This window comes from Hemitrygon akajei, unplaced genomic scaffold, assembly GCF_048418815.1.
Source record: "Hemitrygon akajei unplaced genomic scaffold, sHemAka1.3 Scf000113, whole genome shotgun sequence".
Lineage (NCBI taxonomy): Eukaryota > Metazoa > Chordata > Chondrichthyes > Myliobatiformes > Dasyatidae > Hemitrygon > Hemitrygon akajei.
In genome coordinates, this window is record NW_027331999.1 from 356486 (window position 1) to 375379 (window position 18894).

General features: G+C 44.3%; 1 protein-coding gene across 2 annotated transcripts; it reads left to right on the forward strand.

The window, feature by feature from the left end:
* The first annotated feature begins 8068 nt into the window (after positions 1–8068).
* Positions 8069–18008, forward strand: LOC140723417 (uncharacterized). Of its 2 annotated transcripts, none has more exons than XM_073037986.1 (2): positions 8069–8119; positions 15585–18008. In XM_073037986.1, exon 2 carries the CDS (start codon positions 15908–15910, stop codon positions 17213–17215), a length of 1308 nt encoding a protein of 435 aa, XP_072894087.1. In that variant the 5' UTR covers positions 8069–8119; positions 15585–15907; the 3' UTR covers positions 17216–18008. The 2 variants fall into 2 exon arrangements, with proteins under 2 accessions (XP_072894087.1, XP_072894088.1); XM_073037987.1 differs by lacking the exon at positions 8069–8119 and adding an exon at positions 10044–10118.
* Positions 18009–18894: the final 886 nt, after the last annotated feature.

The window sequence follows — 18894 nt, forward strand, 5'->3', positions numbered from 1 at the left end:
AGCAGAAAAGCTGTTTGATAGGCTTTCCCAGGCCAGCCCTACAGTTAACTTAGCTAAGAGTGAATACGGCCATGCCACTGTGACCTGTCCTGGCTATGTTGTAGGTCAAAGCAAGTTGATTCCTGTTCGGGCAAAAGTTCAGACAATTTCTCAAGTTCCTATTCTGACTGCTGAGAAGGCTCTTAGAAGGTTTCTGGGAATGGATGGATATTATCGTAAGTTCTGTAAGAACTTTGCTGGTATCGCTCTTCCTCTGAGTAATCTCCTGAAGAAGAGTGAAAAGTTTGTTTGGACCGAGCCTTGTCAGGAGATATTTGATTGAAAGTTATTATTTGAGAATAGGCCAATCAATGTAGTGCTGTCAGCAAATTTAATTAGCAGATTGGAGCTGTGGGTGGCAACACAAGTCATGGGTGCACAGAGAGTAAAGGAGGGGGCAAAAGAGACAACCCTGTGGGATATGTGTGCTGAGGGTCAGAGAGACAGAGGAGATGGAGCCCACTCTTACCACCTGCTGGCGATCTGACAGCAAGTCCAGGATCCAGCTACACAAGGCAGGGTGAAGGCCGAGGTCTCTGAGCTCCTTGTCGATACTTCACGCCTTCGTATGGTTACTGCTCTGCCCATGACTGTAAGGAACTGCAGAGAACTTTGGAGAGCAGAGAACATCAGAGAAACAAGCCTCTCCTCCATGGACTCTTCCTGCACTTCCCCTGCCTCGGAAAAGCAGGCCATGTACACAACAAACCTCATTACCTGGACATTCTTGCTGCAAACCCGCTCCCCCATCGGGGAAGAGATACAAAAGCCTTAAGGTGCGTAACACCGGGCTGAAGGACGGCTTACTGTCTGCAGTTATAGGCCAAATGAATGATAAAATAGACTCGTTCTCACAATGTAACTCGACGTGACCCTGCACCATATGTCTATCTGCACTGCACTTTCTCTGCAGCCACAATACTTTGTTACAGTTATTGTTCTGTCGTATATCAGCTCAATGTACTGTTGCAATGTATCGATCTGTGTGGATGGTACATCAGGCAAGATTTTCACTGTGTCTCAGTACGTGATAAGAATAAACAAATTCCCCATTTTAATTGTGTGGAAATATTAGACAGACTGAGCTTCTGCTGGAACCTCAGAAGGAAACTGAACTGTTGTCATTTCTGAGGAATGCAAAGGAATAGAAAACGCTTCAAATCTCTCATTACGATCTGCGGTAACTGGGATCAGGTGACCGGTGGTGGTCTCCCATATCAATATCAGAATCAGGTTTAATAGCACCGGCATGTGTCATGAAATTCGTTGTCCACGCGGCAGCATCAGAACCTAATTCATAACCATAGATTTTAACAATTGTGATTTAATATAAGAATATAAATATCACATAGTTAAATTATATAAATAGTACAACATTAATAAACTATTTTAATTGTGTCGACTATTTGACTGACTTGGTTGTTGCTTTGGAAGTAGTGGGGTGAAGCTTAAATGAACTATAGAGATTTATGAGAAGCGCAGATAAATACAAAAGGCTAAATTCTCACATAAATGGATCAGACACCCAGAAACATTGGCAGCACATCAGCAGATAAAAACAGTGAAATGAAACATGCTGAAAGTATTGCCGAAAAAAAAAATCCATATTGTCCACCACAACGAGAGGACGTGACAGATCCGGATCTCACTGCCTTGTCTGAACGGGGAAAGGTGAAGCTACACGTACACGTAGAGCAGCGACCGCCAGATGCTGCAGATCTGCAGAGAAACGTGAACAGGAAACGGGATCACGTGGCCGCTTTGGTCTCCCACCCCAGACAGATGCCCAGCTACCCACTACTCTGTGGAAAGAAGCAAAATTATCGCTCACATCTCCTCTCACCTTAAATGTATTAGACATTTCATTAAAATGTATTTTTATTCAATGAAAAATATATCGTCTGTCCACTCTATCTATTCCTCTCGTAAACTGATAAACGTCCATCCAGTCTCACCCCAGCCTGCGCCGCTCTGGAGAAAACAACACAAGTTTGTCCAGCCTCTCGTTATAGCTCATGCCCTCTAAACCAGGCAGTGTCCAGGTAAACCTCTTCTGTGCCCTCTCCAAAGCCCCGACATCCTTCCGAGAATGGGGGCGACCAGAACTGTATGAAACACTCCAGATGTGGTCGAACTAGTCTTATATAACTGTGTTACGAACTGTAACGTTTTAGAAACGAACCAGCAGCAATAGAGTTCACACTGGATGTCTGGTTTTGATCTTAAAACCACTCTCTTTATTAGTATCTATTTATAGATAGATAGATAGATAGATAGATAGATAGATAGATAGATAGATAGATAGATAGATAGATTCTTTATTCATCCCCACGGGGAAATTCAACTTTTTTTCCAATGTCCCATACACTTGTTGTAGCAAAACTAATTACATACAATACTTAACTCAGTAAAAAATATGATATGCATCTAAATCACTATCTCAAAAAGCATTAATAATAGCTTTTAAAAAGTTCTTAAGTCCTGGCGGTTGAATTGTAAAGCCTAATGGCATTGGGGAGTATTGACCTCTTCATCCTGTCTGAGGAGCATTGCATCGATAGTAACCTGTCACTGAAACTGCTTCTCTGTCTCTGGATGGTGCTATGTAGAGGATGTTCAGAGTTTTCCATAATTGACCGTAGCCTACTCAGCGCCCTTCGCTCAGCTACCGATGTTAAACTCTCCAGTACTTTGCCCACGACAGAGCCCGCCTTCCTTACCAGCTTATTAAGACGTGAGGCGTCCTTCTTCTTAATGCTTCCTCCCCAACACGCCACCACAATTAAGAGGGCGCTCTCAACAACTGACCTATAGAACATCTTCAGCATCTCACTACAGACATTGAATGACGCCAACCTTCTTAGGAAGTACAGTCGACTCTGTGCCTTCCTGCACAAGGCATCTGTGTTGGCAGTCCAGTCTAGCTTCTCGTCTAACTGTACTCCCAGATACTTGTAGGTCTTAACCTGCTCCACACATTCTCCATTAATGATCACTGGCTCCATATGAGGCCTAGATCTCCTAAAGTCCACCACCATCTCCTTGGTCTTGGTGATATTGAGACGCAGGTAGTTTGAGTTGCACCATATCACAAAGTCCTGTATCAGTTTCCTATACTCCTCCTCCTGTCCATTCCTGACACACCCCACTATGGCCGTGTCATCAGCGAACTTCTGCACATGGCAGGACTCCGAGTTATATTGGAAGTCTGATGTGTACAGGGTGAACAGGACCGGAGAGAATACGGTTCCCTGCGGCGCCCCTGTGCTGCTGACCACCGTGTCAGACCTGCAGTCTCCCAACCGCACATACTGAGGTCTATCTGTCAAGTAGTCCACTATCCAATCCACCATGTGAGAGTCTACTCCCATCTCCGTTAGTTTGTGCCTTAAGATCTTGGGCTGGATGGTGTTAAAGGCACTAGAGAAGTCAAGGAATGTAATCCTCACAGCACAACTGACCAGCTCTAGGTGAGAGAGTGATTTGTGCAGCAAATACGTGATAGCATCCTCCACTCCCACCTTCTCCTTATAAGCAAACTGAAGAGGATCCTGGACGTGCCTGGTTTGTGGCCTCAGATTCTGTATTATCAGCCGCTCCATGGTCTTCATCACGTGCGACGTCAAGGCAACAGGTCTGAAGTCATTCAACTCCTTTGGTTGTGGTTTCTTCGGTACCGGGACAATACAGTAATATAGTAACAATAATATAGTAACAACGAAATAAAAGAAAGTTAACAGTATTATGTGTATATATGTGTCAATATAATTCACAGACTATCGAGCCTGAGGGAACAAAGCTTCGAGTCTTGAGATGGTAAAGTAGGAAGTTCAGTAATCCACGGAATAAATAGCAGGAGAGATATTTGTAATCCAGGCTGAAACGTACAGAAACGGCCGTTACTTCAAAATAACCGTCGACGAAGGTATTTTCCGTTAAATCCGTCCAGATACGAGTTATCAGCGCAAGTGACCTGTCACAGGAATACCGTCTTCCAGGGGTTACCACACAACATACCCAGGCAAGGGTTAACACAAAATATTCCACATTCCACTCCTATGGATTATACGAAGTGACAGCCACACACATTCGTTGTGGTTCCGTGTCCCGATGAGCAACCAACTCTTGTGGGCATAGGAGAGTTCCAAGCCTCAGCTGCGACTAACTGAAGCGATCAGCTTTTCCAGTCTCTCTCTCTCTCTCTCTCTCTCTCTCTCTCTCTCTCTCTCTCTCGCTCTCTCTCTCTCTCTCTCCCTCTCTTTAGACTGGCCGACTGCCTGTCTGCAGATCGCTCTCTCTCTTATGGTTCAGTCCACAGTCAGCGCTGTCAGCCTGTGACTGACGTCTTAGTCCCGCCTCCTTACGCCGGCGGTCTTAAACAAACAGTCACAGTACGACCGCCGGATTGTAACAGCCTCAACACAACTTCCCGACTTTTGAACTCAATGCTTCAACTAATAAAGACAACAATGCCATTTGCCTTCTTAACTACCCGATCAATCTGTGCAGTCTCTCTCAAGGAGCGATGAAATCGGAGTCTAAGATCCCTCTGATCATCAACACTGTTCAGGGTTTTGCATTTAACAGTGTACTGTCTCATACATTCGACCTACCGAGCTGCCAAGATGATCATCATTAATCAAATCTCACTGAGATTTCTCAGGTCCTGTTGAACTTATTGCCAAGTGCACAAGTACGGGAAGGTACAGGTACAGAGAAACACTGACTTGTGGCAGTATCACAGGCAAGTACATTCAGATAACACACGGAACACAAGTTATACGATTCTCTGTCAGTAACAATCCATAAATATGTTTTATGTCATTAACAATATTTAAAGAACATTGTGTCATGATCAATATTGAAATGTGCATTTTGTATCAACAACAGACTTGGAAATGTTGAATTTGGTCCCTGTCTCCATTCCTCCTGTAATCCACAACCAGCTCCTTTGTTTTTGTCACAATGAGGGAGAGGTTGTTTTCTTGACCCCACTGTGTCGGGGTGATGACTTCTTCTCTGTAGGCTGCCTCGTTATTATTTGGGATCCGGCGGATCAATGTAATGCCGTCAGCAAATGTAATTAGCAGATTGGAACCCGCCACTGCAGCCCCACAGTGCACTATGTACTGATTGCAAAGCTACGAAATTGCCTGTGAATAGCCTCCCCTCCCCCAACTCCACTCTTTCTGCGTCACCAGCAGACTGGGACATCTCACAGCTCGCTGCCTCCGCCAGGACGTTAAACTGTGAACAACTGTGGTCAGGGACTGATCTCTGGGTACTCCAAACGCTACCTCCTTCCAGTCTGAAAACGACCCACTCATCCAGACACACACTACCGGCAGTTTATCGATCTCCAACGAAAAAGCCTAATCACCTACTCCTGAGGATCAATACCATTGCTGACTCTGAGTTTACCACCGTCAAATGCCGGGAGGGACATAATAATCAGAAAGTCTCTAGTCACAGCCGTGTAAATAAAATGTGATCTCAGTGTGTGTGTGTGGCGCATGCTCAGAATGCGAAGGAGACAGACAAACTGAGCCAAGTCACAGACTGATGAAGGGGAGAAATTATCCATTTTGATTCAGAGAGGGAAGCAGAGGGTTTGATATTCTGCCTGAAACCGGAACTGTAGCCAGTTAGAAGATGAAGTTTTGTTCCTCCAAATTGTTTTGAGCTGTGACCCTGTTTTTATCAGTAGGCACCATGGAGACTAAAATAATTTCAGTTGAAATGTTGTCCTTCACCCACTGACGTGCTTTATAAACCTTTAACACTGTACAAAATTCAAAGGATTTGTGTATGGAAATCACAAACACAACAGCACGTTTGATCCGCTGTATCTCTCAGTTCACCAGAGCTTGAACACAAAGTACACTGCAGATGCTGTGGGCAAAGCAACACGTACAAAATGCTGGAGGAACTCAGCAGGCTGGGCAGCATCGGTGAAAACGAACAGTGAACATTTCGGGCCGAGACCGAAGACCGTGACCTACAGCTTTGCACTGGGAAACGGCCGTTCACTTGCTCCGTGTGTGCGAAGAGACTCATTCAGTTAGCCCACCTTGCGATGCTCCAGTGAGTTCACAATAAATAGAGGCCACATTTCTGTACGGAGTGAGCAAAGAGTTTTACTCAATCATCCCAGATGCTGCAACACCAGCAACTTCACATCAGGGAGGAAGTTCAAATCAGCTCCGTGTTAAATGTTTAACCATCACGGTGACTGAAGGCAGCTGCAGCTTCATGAGGGACTGTTACTGTCAGATTCTGCAGTTCTTGCGGCTGCTCATCGCACCCAGGACTGAACCCTGGTCACTGAGCATTGGAGGAGTCTGTTCTGCTGATGTTAGCCTTAAACTGGACTGGTGTTTAATATTGTGGATCTGTGAACGATAAATCAGTTTGTATCAAATCCCATGTCGCAGCTACTTACTGTCACTGCCAAACTCACAATGTACACTAGAGAGGCCACTCGGTCCATCTACTCCCTGCTCATGTTTCTGTTCCATATCAGTATTTTAAAATTTATCTCTCACTCTCCCTGTTACAACTTGTCACGGCTCCGTGGGAGAAGAGATATCCCTTGAATTTCTTAGAATCAGAGAAATCTGCAGCAAATTACAGGCCCTTCGGCCCACAATGTTGTTCATTCCATGTAAGCTACTCTAGAAAATGCCTGGAATTACCCTACCACAGAAACCTCTATTTTCCTAAGCTCCATGTACCTCTCTAAGATTATCTTAAAAGACTCTATTGTACCCGTCTTTACCACCGTCGCTGGCAGGGCAGTCCTCACACCCATCACTATCTGTGACCCCTCCCTTGAAAACTATATCTCTGACATCTCCCTTGAGCTACTTAACGATGCCCTCACCCCTTTTCATGCTTATCCCCTCCCCCTTTATCTTTTCTCCACCTGGCACCTCTTTACTGGGCTTCGGCCCTCTCTTTCCCCCCATTCCTGATGAAGGGTCTCGGCCTGAAACTTTGGCTACTCCTTTCTCACGGATGCTGCCTGACCTGCTGAGTTCTTCCAGCGTTGTGTATGTAATTATGCCCCCCACATGTTAGCCAGCTCAGCCCTGGGGAAAAAAAAGCCTCTGACTATCCACACGACCAATGCCTCTCATCATCTTATACACCTGCATGAATTTCCTGCATGATTTTCCCCAGGCTAGTTAACACGATGAGCTCGCTGAGTATTTGACCTTCCCCATGGCTCCGGACTAAGGTGATTAAACTCCTTTTTCACTGCTCTTTTCAAATTTTGTGTCATTTTCACCAATTTCAAAGGACTGTGCCTCAGACACCTAGGCTGTTGCAATGCACCTCTAAAGTCTGACAGCAGACTAGCGAGTGAATCTTCGATGGAGCAGAGTCAGAAATCAAAGTGTTGCCAGCCTGAGTCAGGGCTTTGGGGCTCCAGAAAGAGATGGGGTCTGGAGGTTACGAGCAGGAGGAGGAAGAGGAACCAGACCAGCAGGATGTGGCTATGAATGAAAGATGAGAAACATTTGGAAACTGGTTAATTGAAAAACAAAATGGTTAATTTCTACAAAACATTGCAGGTAATCAGCAGATCAGTCAGCAAATGTGGAGAGGAATAAATGGGCAGCATTTAATCCGAGCCCCTTCAGCATGTCTAGACTGTGTACTCCTCTGCTTAGTTGCAGCCTGAACTGCAGAGCTCCTTCAGTATTGTGTGTGTGTGCGTCTTTGTATTTCCAGCAAAAGCAGAATCTCTTTTGTTTCACATCTGCATTTGTAAGAGGATTGTACTTTGGCATTAGATACACGAAATGCCTGTTGATATTGAGCGTATCGATTATGGGAGCCGCTTTCTGCGTTAAAAAAAGCTACTAAGTTTTCTACACACAAAAAAAAACTGAGATCTGGAAATGGAACAGGTGCTTGCAGAAAATTTTAATGGCACCATGATTACCCATAAAGCCGCGCGTGTAAAATGTCGCTGTCGTTTGAAGCACCGATCAAATGCGCAGGCGCAGTGTTGCTGCCGTCTCCGATAACTACGCATGCGCGCAGTATACAAAATGTCGGGAGGAGCGGAAAGGTAAGGACTTTTTCGACTCGAATTGAGTGACCATTGCTGTTAGAACCGGAGACTGTGGTCCGCAAACTCGGCACAGACCAGGTCTTTATCCTATCTCTCAGCCCCAAGATCCGTACACGGGCCCCGGGGAGCTTCCGGCTAATCAGGGAACCGGAGCAGATAGATCTCACAGACAGAGCTGAGCTCCAGCTATCTGAATGCAAGGATTAGGTACTCGGAAAAAGAGAACAAAATCTTTCTATCAGCTGTTGAGAAAATCACCTTTGTTCTGCATCCAACCGCAGCAAAAGAAAATCTGCAGCTGCTGGAAATCCAAGCAACACACACAAAATGCCGGAGGAACTCAGCATTAGTACTCTTTTCCATAGATGCTGCCCGGCCTGCTGAGTTCCTCCGGCATTTTGTGTGTGTTGCTTGTTCTGCCTGCTCTTGTTCTGGAGTTTTCTACACGTGAGGACATGTTTTGGCCCATTCTCTCTGGGTACATAATGATATCAAACAACTTTGCCCTGGGCAGCAAGTAGCTTTCAGATCACAAATGTGCCAGACTCCAGTGAGACAGACTACTGCTCTTCCCTTCATATTCATTGCCATCACGGAGTTCACCACCATCAGTCACCTGGGGGAGGGTTCAGAGGAAATATTTATGAACAATAGAGAAACTGGTACCTGTGTGTATTATGGTGATGCAAAATTTGCTGGGTAGTTTGCAAGTGGGAAGAAGGGGAGTGATATTTAGAAGTCCGATTTTTTAAAGCATCATTCAACAAGAAAATTGCATACAGTGACATGCAAAAGTTTGGGCACCCCTGGTCAACATTTCTGTTCCTGTGAACAGCTAAGCGAGTAAAACAATGACGGGATTTCCAAAAGGCAAATGTTAAAGATGTCACAGTGTTTAATATTTTAAGCAAGATTACTCTTTTATATCCATCTTTTACAGTTTCAAAATAACAAAAAAGGGAAAGCAAACAAAGCAAAAGTTTGGGCACCCTGCATGGTCATTACTTAATAACAACCCCTTTGGCAAGTATCACAGCTTCTAAATGCCTTCTATAGCCAGCTAAAAGTCTTTCAATTCTTGTTTGGGGATTTTTGCCCATTCTTCCTTGCAAAAGGCTTCTAGTTCTGTGAGATTCTTGGGCCGTCTTGCATGCACTGCTCTTTTGAGGTCTATCCACAGATTTTCGATGATGTTTAGGTCAAGGGGACTGTGAGGACCATGGCAAAACCTTCAGCATGTGCCCCATGAGGTAGTCCATTGTGGATTTTGAGACCGTCTACTGCCCTTCCCTTCATATTCATTGGGATTGTCATCACTGAGTTCATCATTGTCAGTCACCTGAGGGAGGGTTCAGGGAAATATTTATGTAAAATACAGAAACTGGTGTTACCTGTATGCATTGTGGTGATGCAAAAGTTGCTGGATAATTTGCAAGTGGGAAGAAGAGGAGTGATATTTGGAAGTCCAACTTTTTAAAGCACCATTTAGCAAGAAAATTGCATACAGTGATATGCAAAAGTTTGGGCACCCCAATCAAAATTTCTGTTCCTGTGAATAGCTAAGCGAGTAAAACAATGACCTGATTTCCAAAAGGCATAAAGTTAAAGATGACACATTCTTTAATATTTTAAGTAAGATTACTCTTTTATTTCCATCTTTTACAGTTTCAAAATAACAAAATAGGAAAAGGGCCCAAAGCAAAAGTTTGGGCACCCTGCATGGTCAGTACTTAGTAGCAACCCGTTTGGCAAGTATCCTAGCTTCTAAATGCTTTCTGTAGCCAGCTAAAAGTCTTTCAATTCTTGTTTGGGGATTTTTGCCCATTCTTCCGTGCAAAAGGATTCTAGTTCTGTGAGATTCTTGGGCTGTCTTGCATGCACTGCTCTTTTGAGGTCTATCCACAGATTTTCGTTGATGTTTAGGTCGGGGGACTGTGAGGGCCATGGCAAAACCTTCAGCTTCCGCTTCCTGAGGGAGTCCATTGTGGATTTTGAGGTCTGTTTACAATCATTATCCTGTTGTAGAAGCCATCCTCTTTTCATCTTCAGCTTTTTTACAGATGCTGTGACGTTTGCTTCCAGAACTTGCTGGTATTGAATTTAATTCATTTTTCCCTCTAACTGTGAAACGTTCCCCATGCCACTGGCTGCAACACAAGCCCAAAGCATGATTGATCCATCCCCATGGTTAACAGTTGGAGAGGTGTTCTTTTCATGAAATTCTGAACCTTTTTTCCTCCAAACATACCTTTGCTCATTGCGGCCAAGAAGTACTTTTTTTAACTTTATCAGTCCACAGGACTTGTTTCCAAAATGCATAAGGCTTGTTTGGATGTTCCTTTGCAAACTTCTGATGCTGAGTTTTGTGGTGATGCTGTTTTGTGGTGTGGATGCAGGAAAGGTTTTCTTCTGATGACTCTTCCATGAAGGTCATATTTGTGCAGGTGTCACCACCACTTCAGAGTCTGCTAAATATTCCTGAAGGCCTTTTGCAGTCAAATGGGGGTTTTGATTTCCCTTTCTAGCAATCCTACGAGCAGTTCTCTCGGAAGAATTTCTTGGTCTTTTAGACCTCAACTTGACCTCCACCATTCCTGTTAACTGCCATTTCTTAATTACATTACGAACTGAGGAAACGGCTGCCTGAAAACACTTTGCTGTGTTCTTATAGCCTTCTCCTGCTTTGTGGGCATCATGTATTTTAACTTTCAGAGAGTTAGGCAGGGGCTTAGAGGAGCCCATGGCTGCTGATTGTTGAGACAAGGTTTGTGAAGTCAGGGTATTTATAAAGCTTTGAAATTTGCAACACCTGGCTTTTCCTAATGAAGTTTGTGAACAAGCCATAGCCCTAACAAGGTAATTAAAAAGGTAATTGGTAAAAGTTATCTGACAGCTCAAATCTCTTGGGGTTCCCATACTTTTGCATAGTGCTCCTTTCCTTTTTTCTCACTCTAAAATTGTAAAAACAAAAATAATATACTAATCTTGCTTAAAATGTTGAAAAGAATGTTTCATCTTTAACTTTATGACTTTTGGAGATCAGTTCATCTTCCACTCAGTTAACTATTCAGAATAACAGAAATTTTGACCGGGGTGCCCAAACTTTTGCCTACCAATGTATATATGGTGTGCAAAAGCACTGGCGAGAAAATCCCTCAGGACTGCTGCAGGCCTGTTACATAGGTTGTGTTAGAGTGCGGATGAAGTCGGTGAAACCCAGAGGAGATCAAAGTGCTTATTAACAGTGATTTGCTAGCTGTAGAAATAAATACCTCTCTATATAAAATTCAGTGTGTACATATTGTTGTCACTGGGCAAAAATTTGCACAGCACAAGGATTTTGTGCACACTGGTGATTACAAATTGGAGGGAACATTGGTGGGAAGGTGGGGAGACCTCCAGTGTCCCTGATGTCCTCACCTACAAGATGTGCATCCAGCTGCAGCTTGTAACCCGGCACTTTGAGGAGCTGGAACTTGAAATGGATGAATTCCAGTTCAGCTGGGAGTCGGAAGGGGTGATAGATACAACATGAAGAGAGGTGAGTTATACCCAAGGTGCAGGACACATTAAACTGGTTGAGAGTCAGGAAGAGGAATGAGGTTAAATATCCATCGCAGAGTACTCTTGTGGCCATCCCACACAACAACAGGTGGGCCACTTTAGAAACTGTTGGGGGAGGAATTATCTGGCAGAGGTAAGTCAAAGGTGTGATAGGGGATTCGATATTTAGGGGAACATAACTAAAAGAGGATTAATATCCTAGTGGTAAGGCTTGCAAGTGCTAGTGGGGGAGTTAAACTAAAGTTACAGGCAGGGAGGGAGCCAGAATGACAGAACAAATAATGGAGGGGTGAATGGAATTGAATTGAATTGAATTGACTTTATTACTTATATCCTTTATATACATGAGGAGTAGAAATATTTGCATTACGTCTCTGACTAAATGTGCAATGTGCAATTTATGGTAATTTATAATAAATAGTATGTACAACAGGACAGTCAACATAACATAGAAATACAGTTGTATCAGCATGAATTAATCAGTCTGATGGCTTAGTGGAAGAAGCTGTCCCGGAGCCTGCTGGTCCTGGCTTTGGGATGTCCGCACCACTCTCTGCAGAGTCCTGCGACTGAGGGAAGTACAGTCCCCATACCAGGCAGTGACACAGCCAGTCACAATACTCTCAATTGTAACCCTGTTGAAAGTTCTTAGGATTTAGATCCTCATTTCAAACTTTTCAATGCTCTGACGTGAAAGAGGCACTGTTGTGTTTTTTTTCACCACACAACCGGTATGTATGGACCATATATTGTGACATTGTAGCCATGACCGGAACTTGGTTCCAGCCGACAGTCTGAGGAATTTAGAGGGACAATTTTTTCTCTAGTGATCGCAGACTATGCCAAGAAACAAAGGTTGATATATTAAGTGATTTTAATTTTCCATATATTGACTGAGAGTCCCATACTGTAAAAGGACTCGTTGGGGTAGAGTTTGTCAAATGTGCCCTTAATCGGGATGTAGAATTCCCAATGTAGAAGTGTGCAATAACTGTTAGGAAATGATCCGGGGCTGGTGACACAAAATAGTGATCATAATGCCATGAGATTCCACGTAAATATGGAAAAAGAGAGGTCTGGACCACAGGTTGAGATTCTAAATTGGAGAGAGGTCAATTTTGATGGCGTCAGAAAGGATCTGACAAATGTGGATTGGGACAGGCTGTTTTCTGGCAAATGTGTACTTGGTGAGTGGGAGTTCTTCAGAAGTGAAATTTTGCGGGTGTAGAGTTTGTACGTGCCTGCAAAACTAAAAGTTAAAAGGTAACTGGTGCAGGGAACCTTGGTTTTCAAGAGATATTGAGGCCCTGGATATTTTGTTCCTCTAAATGCCTCAGACTGTTGGGTGCTACCAAGACTCATGAATGACTACAATATCATAATTCCACACTGTGAGCTCATCGGACAATTTTTTCAGTTGTCTTCTCTTGGTTTTTAAAAGCTTTCCAATAGTTTCTGCTCTTTTGTTTGCCCTCTCTTTGGCTTTTATGTTGGCTTTGGCTTCTCATTTCAGCCACAGTTGTGTCCTCCTGCCTTTCCAATGCTTCCACTTCTTTGGGATGTGTCTATCACTCACCTCCTGAGTTGCTCCCAGAAACTCCAGCCATTGCTGCTCCATCGTCACTCCTACCAGATTCCCCTTCCAGTCAGGTTTGGCCAGCTTCTCTGTCACAGAAACATGGAGAAGGTCAGAACAGAAACATGCCCACTCTGGACGATCAGAATGGTAATCTATACAGGAGACAAAATAGATGGGGGAGGTTTTAAATAGTAGTTTAGCATCCGTATTGATTCAGGAGATGGACACAGAGTCTATAGAAGTGAGGCAAAGCAGCATCAACTTCATGGACCCTGTACAGATTACAGAGGTGGAGGTGTTTGCTGTCTTAAGGCAAATTAGTGTGGATAAATCCCCAGGGCCTGACAAGTTGTTCCCTAGGACCCTGTGGAAGACAAGTGCAGAAATTGTCGGGGTCCAAGCAGAGATATTTAAATAATCCTTAGTGACAGGTGAGGTACTGGAGGATTGGAGGACAGCCGATGTTGTTCCACTGTTCAAGAAGGGCTCTAAGGATAAATGAGAAAATGTTACGTTAGTGAGCTTGACATCAGTAGTGGGAAAGTTATTAGAACATATGTGCAGGAACCGGATATATAAGTATTTGGATCGATGTGGACTGATTAAGGATAGACAGCATGGCTTTGTGCATGGTAGGTCATGTCTAACCAATCTCATGGAGCTACTTGAGGAAGTTATCAAGAAAGTGGATGAAGACAAGGCAATGGATGTTGTTTACATCGACTTGAGGAAGGCACTTGACAAAGTCTCATTGGGAGTTTGGTCAAGAAGGTTCAGTCACTCAGCATTCAAGATGAGATAGTAAAGTGGATGAGACACGGTCTTTGGGAGAAGCCAGAGTGTGGTAGCAGATGGTTGCCTCTCTGACTGGAGGCCTGTGTCCAGTGGTTGCCACAGGGATCAGTGCTTTATCTGTTGTTGTTTGTCATCTATATCAGTAATCTGGATGATAGTGTGGTTAACTGGATCAGCAAATTTGTGGATGACACCAAGATTGGTGGTGTAGTGGACAGTGAGGAAGACTATCATGGGTTGCAGTGCGATCTGGACCAGCTGGGAAAATGGTTTGAGAAATGGAAAATGGAATTTAATGCAGATAAGTGTGAGGTGTTGCACTTTGGTATGACCTACCAAGGGAGGTCTTTCAGAGTGACTGGTCGGGCATGGAGGAGTGTTGTAGAAGAAAGAGACCTGGGAATACAAGTCCTTAATTCACTGAAAGTGGTGTCACAGTTAGATAGTGATTGAAAGCAAGATTTCAGCCCAATGGGCTTCATGAACGAAAGTACTGGCAACAATAAGTGGATGTTATGTTGACTTGTAGCAGACATTGGTGAGGCCTAATTTGGAGTATTGTGTGCAGTTTTAGTCACCAACCTACAGGAATGATGTAAAAGAGGTTGAAAGAGTTCAGAGAAAATTCACAAAGATGTTGCCAGGTCTGGAGGACTTGGGTTATAAGCAGAGATTGAACAGGTCAGGACTTTATTCCTTGGAAAATTAGAGATTTGGGGGAGACTTGATTTTGATGGAGGTAACTGCAAGCTGGCTTTCTCCACTGAGATGGTGTGTGACTACAACCAGAAGCCATGGGTTAAGGGTGAAAGGTGAAACGTTAAGGGGAACATGAGGGGAAACTTCTTCACACAGACGGTCATCCGGATGTGGAATGAACAGCCATCACGAGTGGTGCATGCAAACTCAATTTCAACATTTAAGAGGTTCGTGTAGGTGCCTGGATGGTAGGGGTATGGGAGTGGGCAGTTTAAATAGTTCAGCACAAAACAGATGGCCCAAAGAGCCTGTTTCAGTGTTGGACTGTGACAAGAACCTAAAATAATACAAAAATTCACTCTATAAGTCCTTTTAACAGCTGTGCGAACCAACCATTCATCTCAGCAGGAATTTTTTATATGGCATTAAAACTGTGGCACTTTAAGTTAATAATACATAAAAGAAAATCCCAGCTGCACGTCAAGAGACTATTTGTGTGAGACTGTTTCAGTTACTGTGGGGCCAGGCACCCATGCAGCTCAGCAGGAACAGGGAATAATACCAATGGAGAGAGTAAAACTGAGCCAAGGCACAGATTGGAGATGGCAGAAATGCCCCATTCTTATAGAGACAGGAAGAGCATCAGGGAATTGATGGTCATTCCAGATACCAGCACTCTGCACAGTCAGGAGATGATTTCTCTGTCCAACTTGGGTTGAACCTCACTGTAACAGTGTGATACCAGATCAGACCTTGTCAACTCATGTAATCTCATCTGAAATGTTGTCCTAAACCCATTGATGGATTTTGAAAATGTTTTTACAGGTTCAAAACGAGAAGGAATTTGTCTCCAGAAAGCTCACTCATGGCATGCGAGTTTTGCTGTCTCTGTCTGGATATTTAAGAAGCAGAGCAAGGGATTCAATCAAATATCCTTCCTGCTCAGACAGTGGGAATGGATTCACTCGGTCATCTCAACTGAAGGTACATCAGCGAGTTCACACTGGGCAAGGCCATTCATCTGTTCTGTGTGTGGGAAGGGATTCAATTGGTCTTCCCACCTCTGGACATATCAGTCAATTAACACCGGGCAGAGGCTAGTCATCTGCTGAAGTTCTGGGAAAGGATTCACTCCATCATCTGACCTCATGGCACACCAGCGGGTTCACACCAGAGAGAGGCAGTTCACCTGCTCGGACTGTGGGAAGGGATTCACTTGGTCGTCTGAACTACAAAGTCACCAGCGAGTTCACACTGGGGAGAGGCCGTTCACCTGCTCAGACTGTGGGAAGGGATTCACTCAGTCATCCAACCTGCAGAGTCACCAGCGAGTTCACACTGGGGAGAAGCCGTTCACCTGCTCAGACTGTGGGAAGAGATTCACTCGGTCATCTGACCTAATGGCTCACCAGCGAGTACACACTGGGCAGCGGCCGTTCACCTGCTCGGACTGTGGGAAGGGATTCTCTTTATCTTCTCGCTTACTGACACATCAGCGAGTTCACACTGGGGTGAAGCCGTTCACCTGCTCAGTCTGTGAGAAGAGATTCACTCACTTTTCCACGCTACAGAGACACAAGCTTGTTCACACTGGGGAGAAGCCGTTCACCTGCTCAGTCTGTAGGAAGGGATTCACTCAGTCATCCAGTCTGCAGAATCATCAGCGAGTTCACACTGGGGAGAAGCCATTCACCTGCTCAGAATGTGGGAAGGGATTCACTGAGTCATCACACCTACAGAGACACCAGCGAGTTCACACTGGGGAGAAGCCATTCAACTGCTCATTCTGTGAGAAGAGGTTCACTAACTCTTCCACCCTACAGAGTCATCAGCGAGTTCACACTGGGGAGAAGCCATTCACCTGCTCAGTCTGTGAGAAGGGGTTCACTCATTCTTCCACCCTACGGAGACACCATCGAGTTCACACTAGGGAGAAGCCGTTTACCTGCTCAGTCTGTGGGATGAGATTCACTGATTCATCCTACCTACAGAGTCACCAGCGAGTTCACACTGGGGAGAAGCCGTTCATCTGCTCAGTCTGTGGGAAAGGATTCACTCTGTTATCCAACCTGCAGTGTCATCAGCGAGTTCACACTGGAGAGAAGCCATTCACCTGCTCAGACTGTGGGAAGGGATTCACTGTTTCAGCTAGCTTAATGGCACACCAGCGAGTTCACACCGGGGAGCGGCCGTTCACCTGCTCAGACTGTGGGAAGGGATTCACTTTGTCATCTAAACTACTGAAACACCAGCGAGTTCACACTGGGGAGAAACCATTCACCTGCTCAGTCTGTGAGAAGAGATTCACTGACTCTTCCGCCCTACAGAGACACCAGCGAGTTCACACTGGGGAGAAGCCATTCACCTGCTCAGTCTGTGGGAAGGGATTCACTCAGTCATCCCACCTACAGAGTCATCGGCGAGTTCACACCAGGGAGAAGCCGTTCACCTGCTGAGAATGTGGGAAAGGATTCGCTCAGTCATCCCAACTGCTGGCACACCTGTCAGCTCACAATGGGGAGTGGCCGTTGTTAGGATTCCCTAGGTTTCGTTTACTGTGGACTGTCATTTTGAGAGAAAGAGAGAGATTAAGAAAGTGAATCAGTCAGACTTGCAGCTTGTTTAGTTTTAACCAAAGACACAGACACTCAGAGTGAGACGGAGACAAAGGAGGAAAAATGGAAGGTTCAAAACAAGGGAAATATGGCCAAAGCTCATTGTTTAGAACTTCCCTATGCCCACAGGTGTGGGTTAATTATCGATTCAGCATACATCAAATGTGTGGTTCTCACCTCTTTTGATCCATGGGAGTGTATCTGATTTGGGGTATCCTGTGAAGACCACTTATGTGTTAACCCTTGCCTGGGTGTGGTGTGGTAATTCACTTGAAGACAATACCACTTTTGACAAGTCACTTTAGGTGGTAATTTGTATGTGGATTTGGAACAAAGACCGATAAAATCTACAGTGACTGTTCTCTGGTTTTACCACCATGGAACCTGTGGAATTCGACATATTTGCCTTCTCTCAACATTGACCCTGGATTACAAATATCTCCCTCTCATCACCTATTCTGTTGTTGAATTGAACTTTCGTACTTTACCATCTCAAGACTCCAAGCCTTGTTTCCCCCGAGCTCAATAGTTTTGGAGTTATATTTACACACATATATACACATAAGCAAGATTAATAAAAGTTAACATTGTTAAGTTACTATATTATAAGTAGATTCTAATAAAGATAGTTTTAGCATCAAAAACAGACTCCACGTATATCTATTGCTGCTAGTTCGTTTCTAAATCGTTACGGTTTGTAACAAAATTGGGGTCGGCGTCCAGGATATGAACAGATTAGTGGCGTATTGATTAATTATCGATTTCATTGGAGAAATCCCTTTTGATTTATTTCTGTGTGGAAAATCAGCAGCAATGGATGCTTATAGATGTCGGGAAGTGCCAGCCTCTGAGGCATCGGAGGACGCCAAAAGGATTGAGTTGTTGAGCTAAAAGGTTAAAACTTGCTAAGGGGAAATCGACAATGAGGAGGGCACAGATGCAGAGGATAATAGCTGAACATTATGTATCTGAGGGTGTGCTTAAAGTGGAGGAGTTGGAGGTGTTTCCTGAAAGTAAACCTAGTGTGCTTGAACTCCCGTACAAATGAGAAAAATTAAAGAAGGAGGCTGCGGAAAGGCAGAGGCAGTTTGAGCCTGGAGAGGCAGAAAAACAGAAGGAGGAAGCAGAAAGACAGAGGCTGTTCGAGCTGGAAAAGATAGATTTCAGCAAAGGGGTCTAGCCTTAGACGCTGGTGATAATTTTGAGGCCAGTCGTGAAGTTAAATTGGTACCTCCATTTGACATGGCGGTGGTTGATAAATACTTCCAGCATTCTGAGTGGGTTGCTCAGAGTTTAAAGTGCCCAATAGAGGGTTTGTTCTCTTACAAATTGTAATTAAGGGCAAGGCTCAGCAAGCCTATTATGCTTTGACAATCGATGAAGCAGCTGATTATGACACAGTGAAACAGGCTGTGTTCAAAGCTTACGAGTTGGTCCCAGAATCCTACAGGCAGAAGTTTAGAAATTTGTGGAAATCTGTGAACCATACTTATATGGAATTTGCTTATGAGAAGTTTGTG

Bases quoted from the DNA above. Each gene is read 5' to 3' on its own strand.
- LOC140723417 (XM_073037986.1), top strand. From the start codon at position 15,908: ATGGCACACCAGCGGGTTCACACCAGAGAGAGGCAGTTCACCTGCTCG.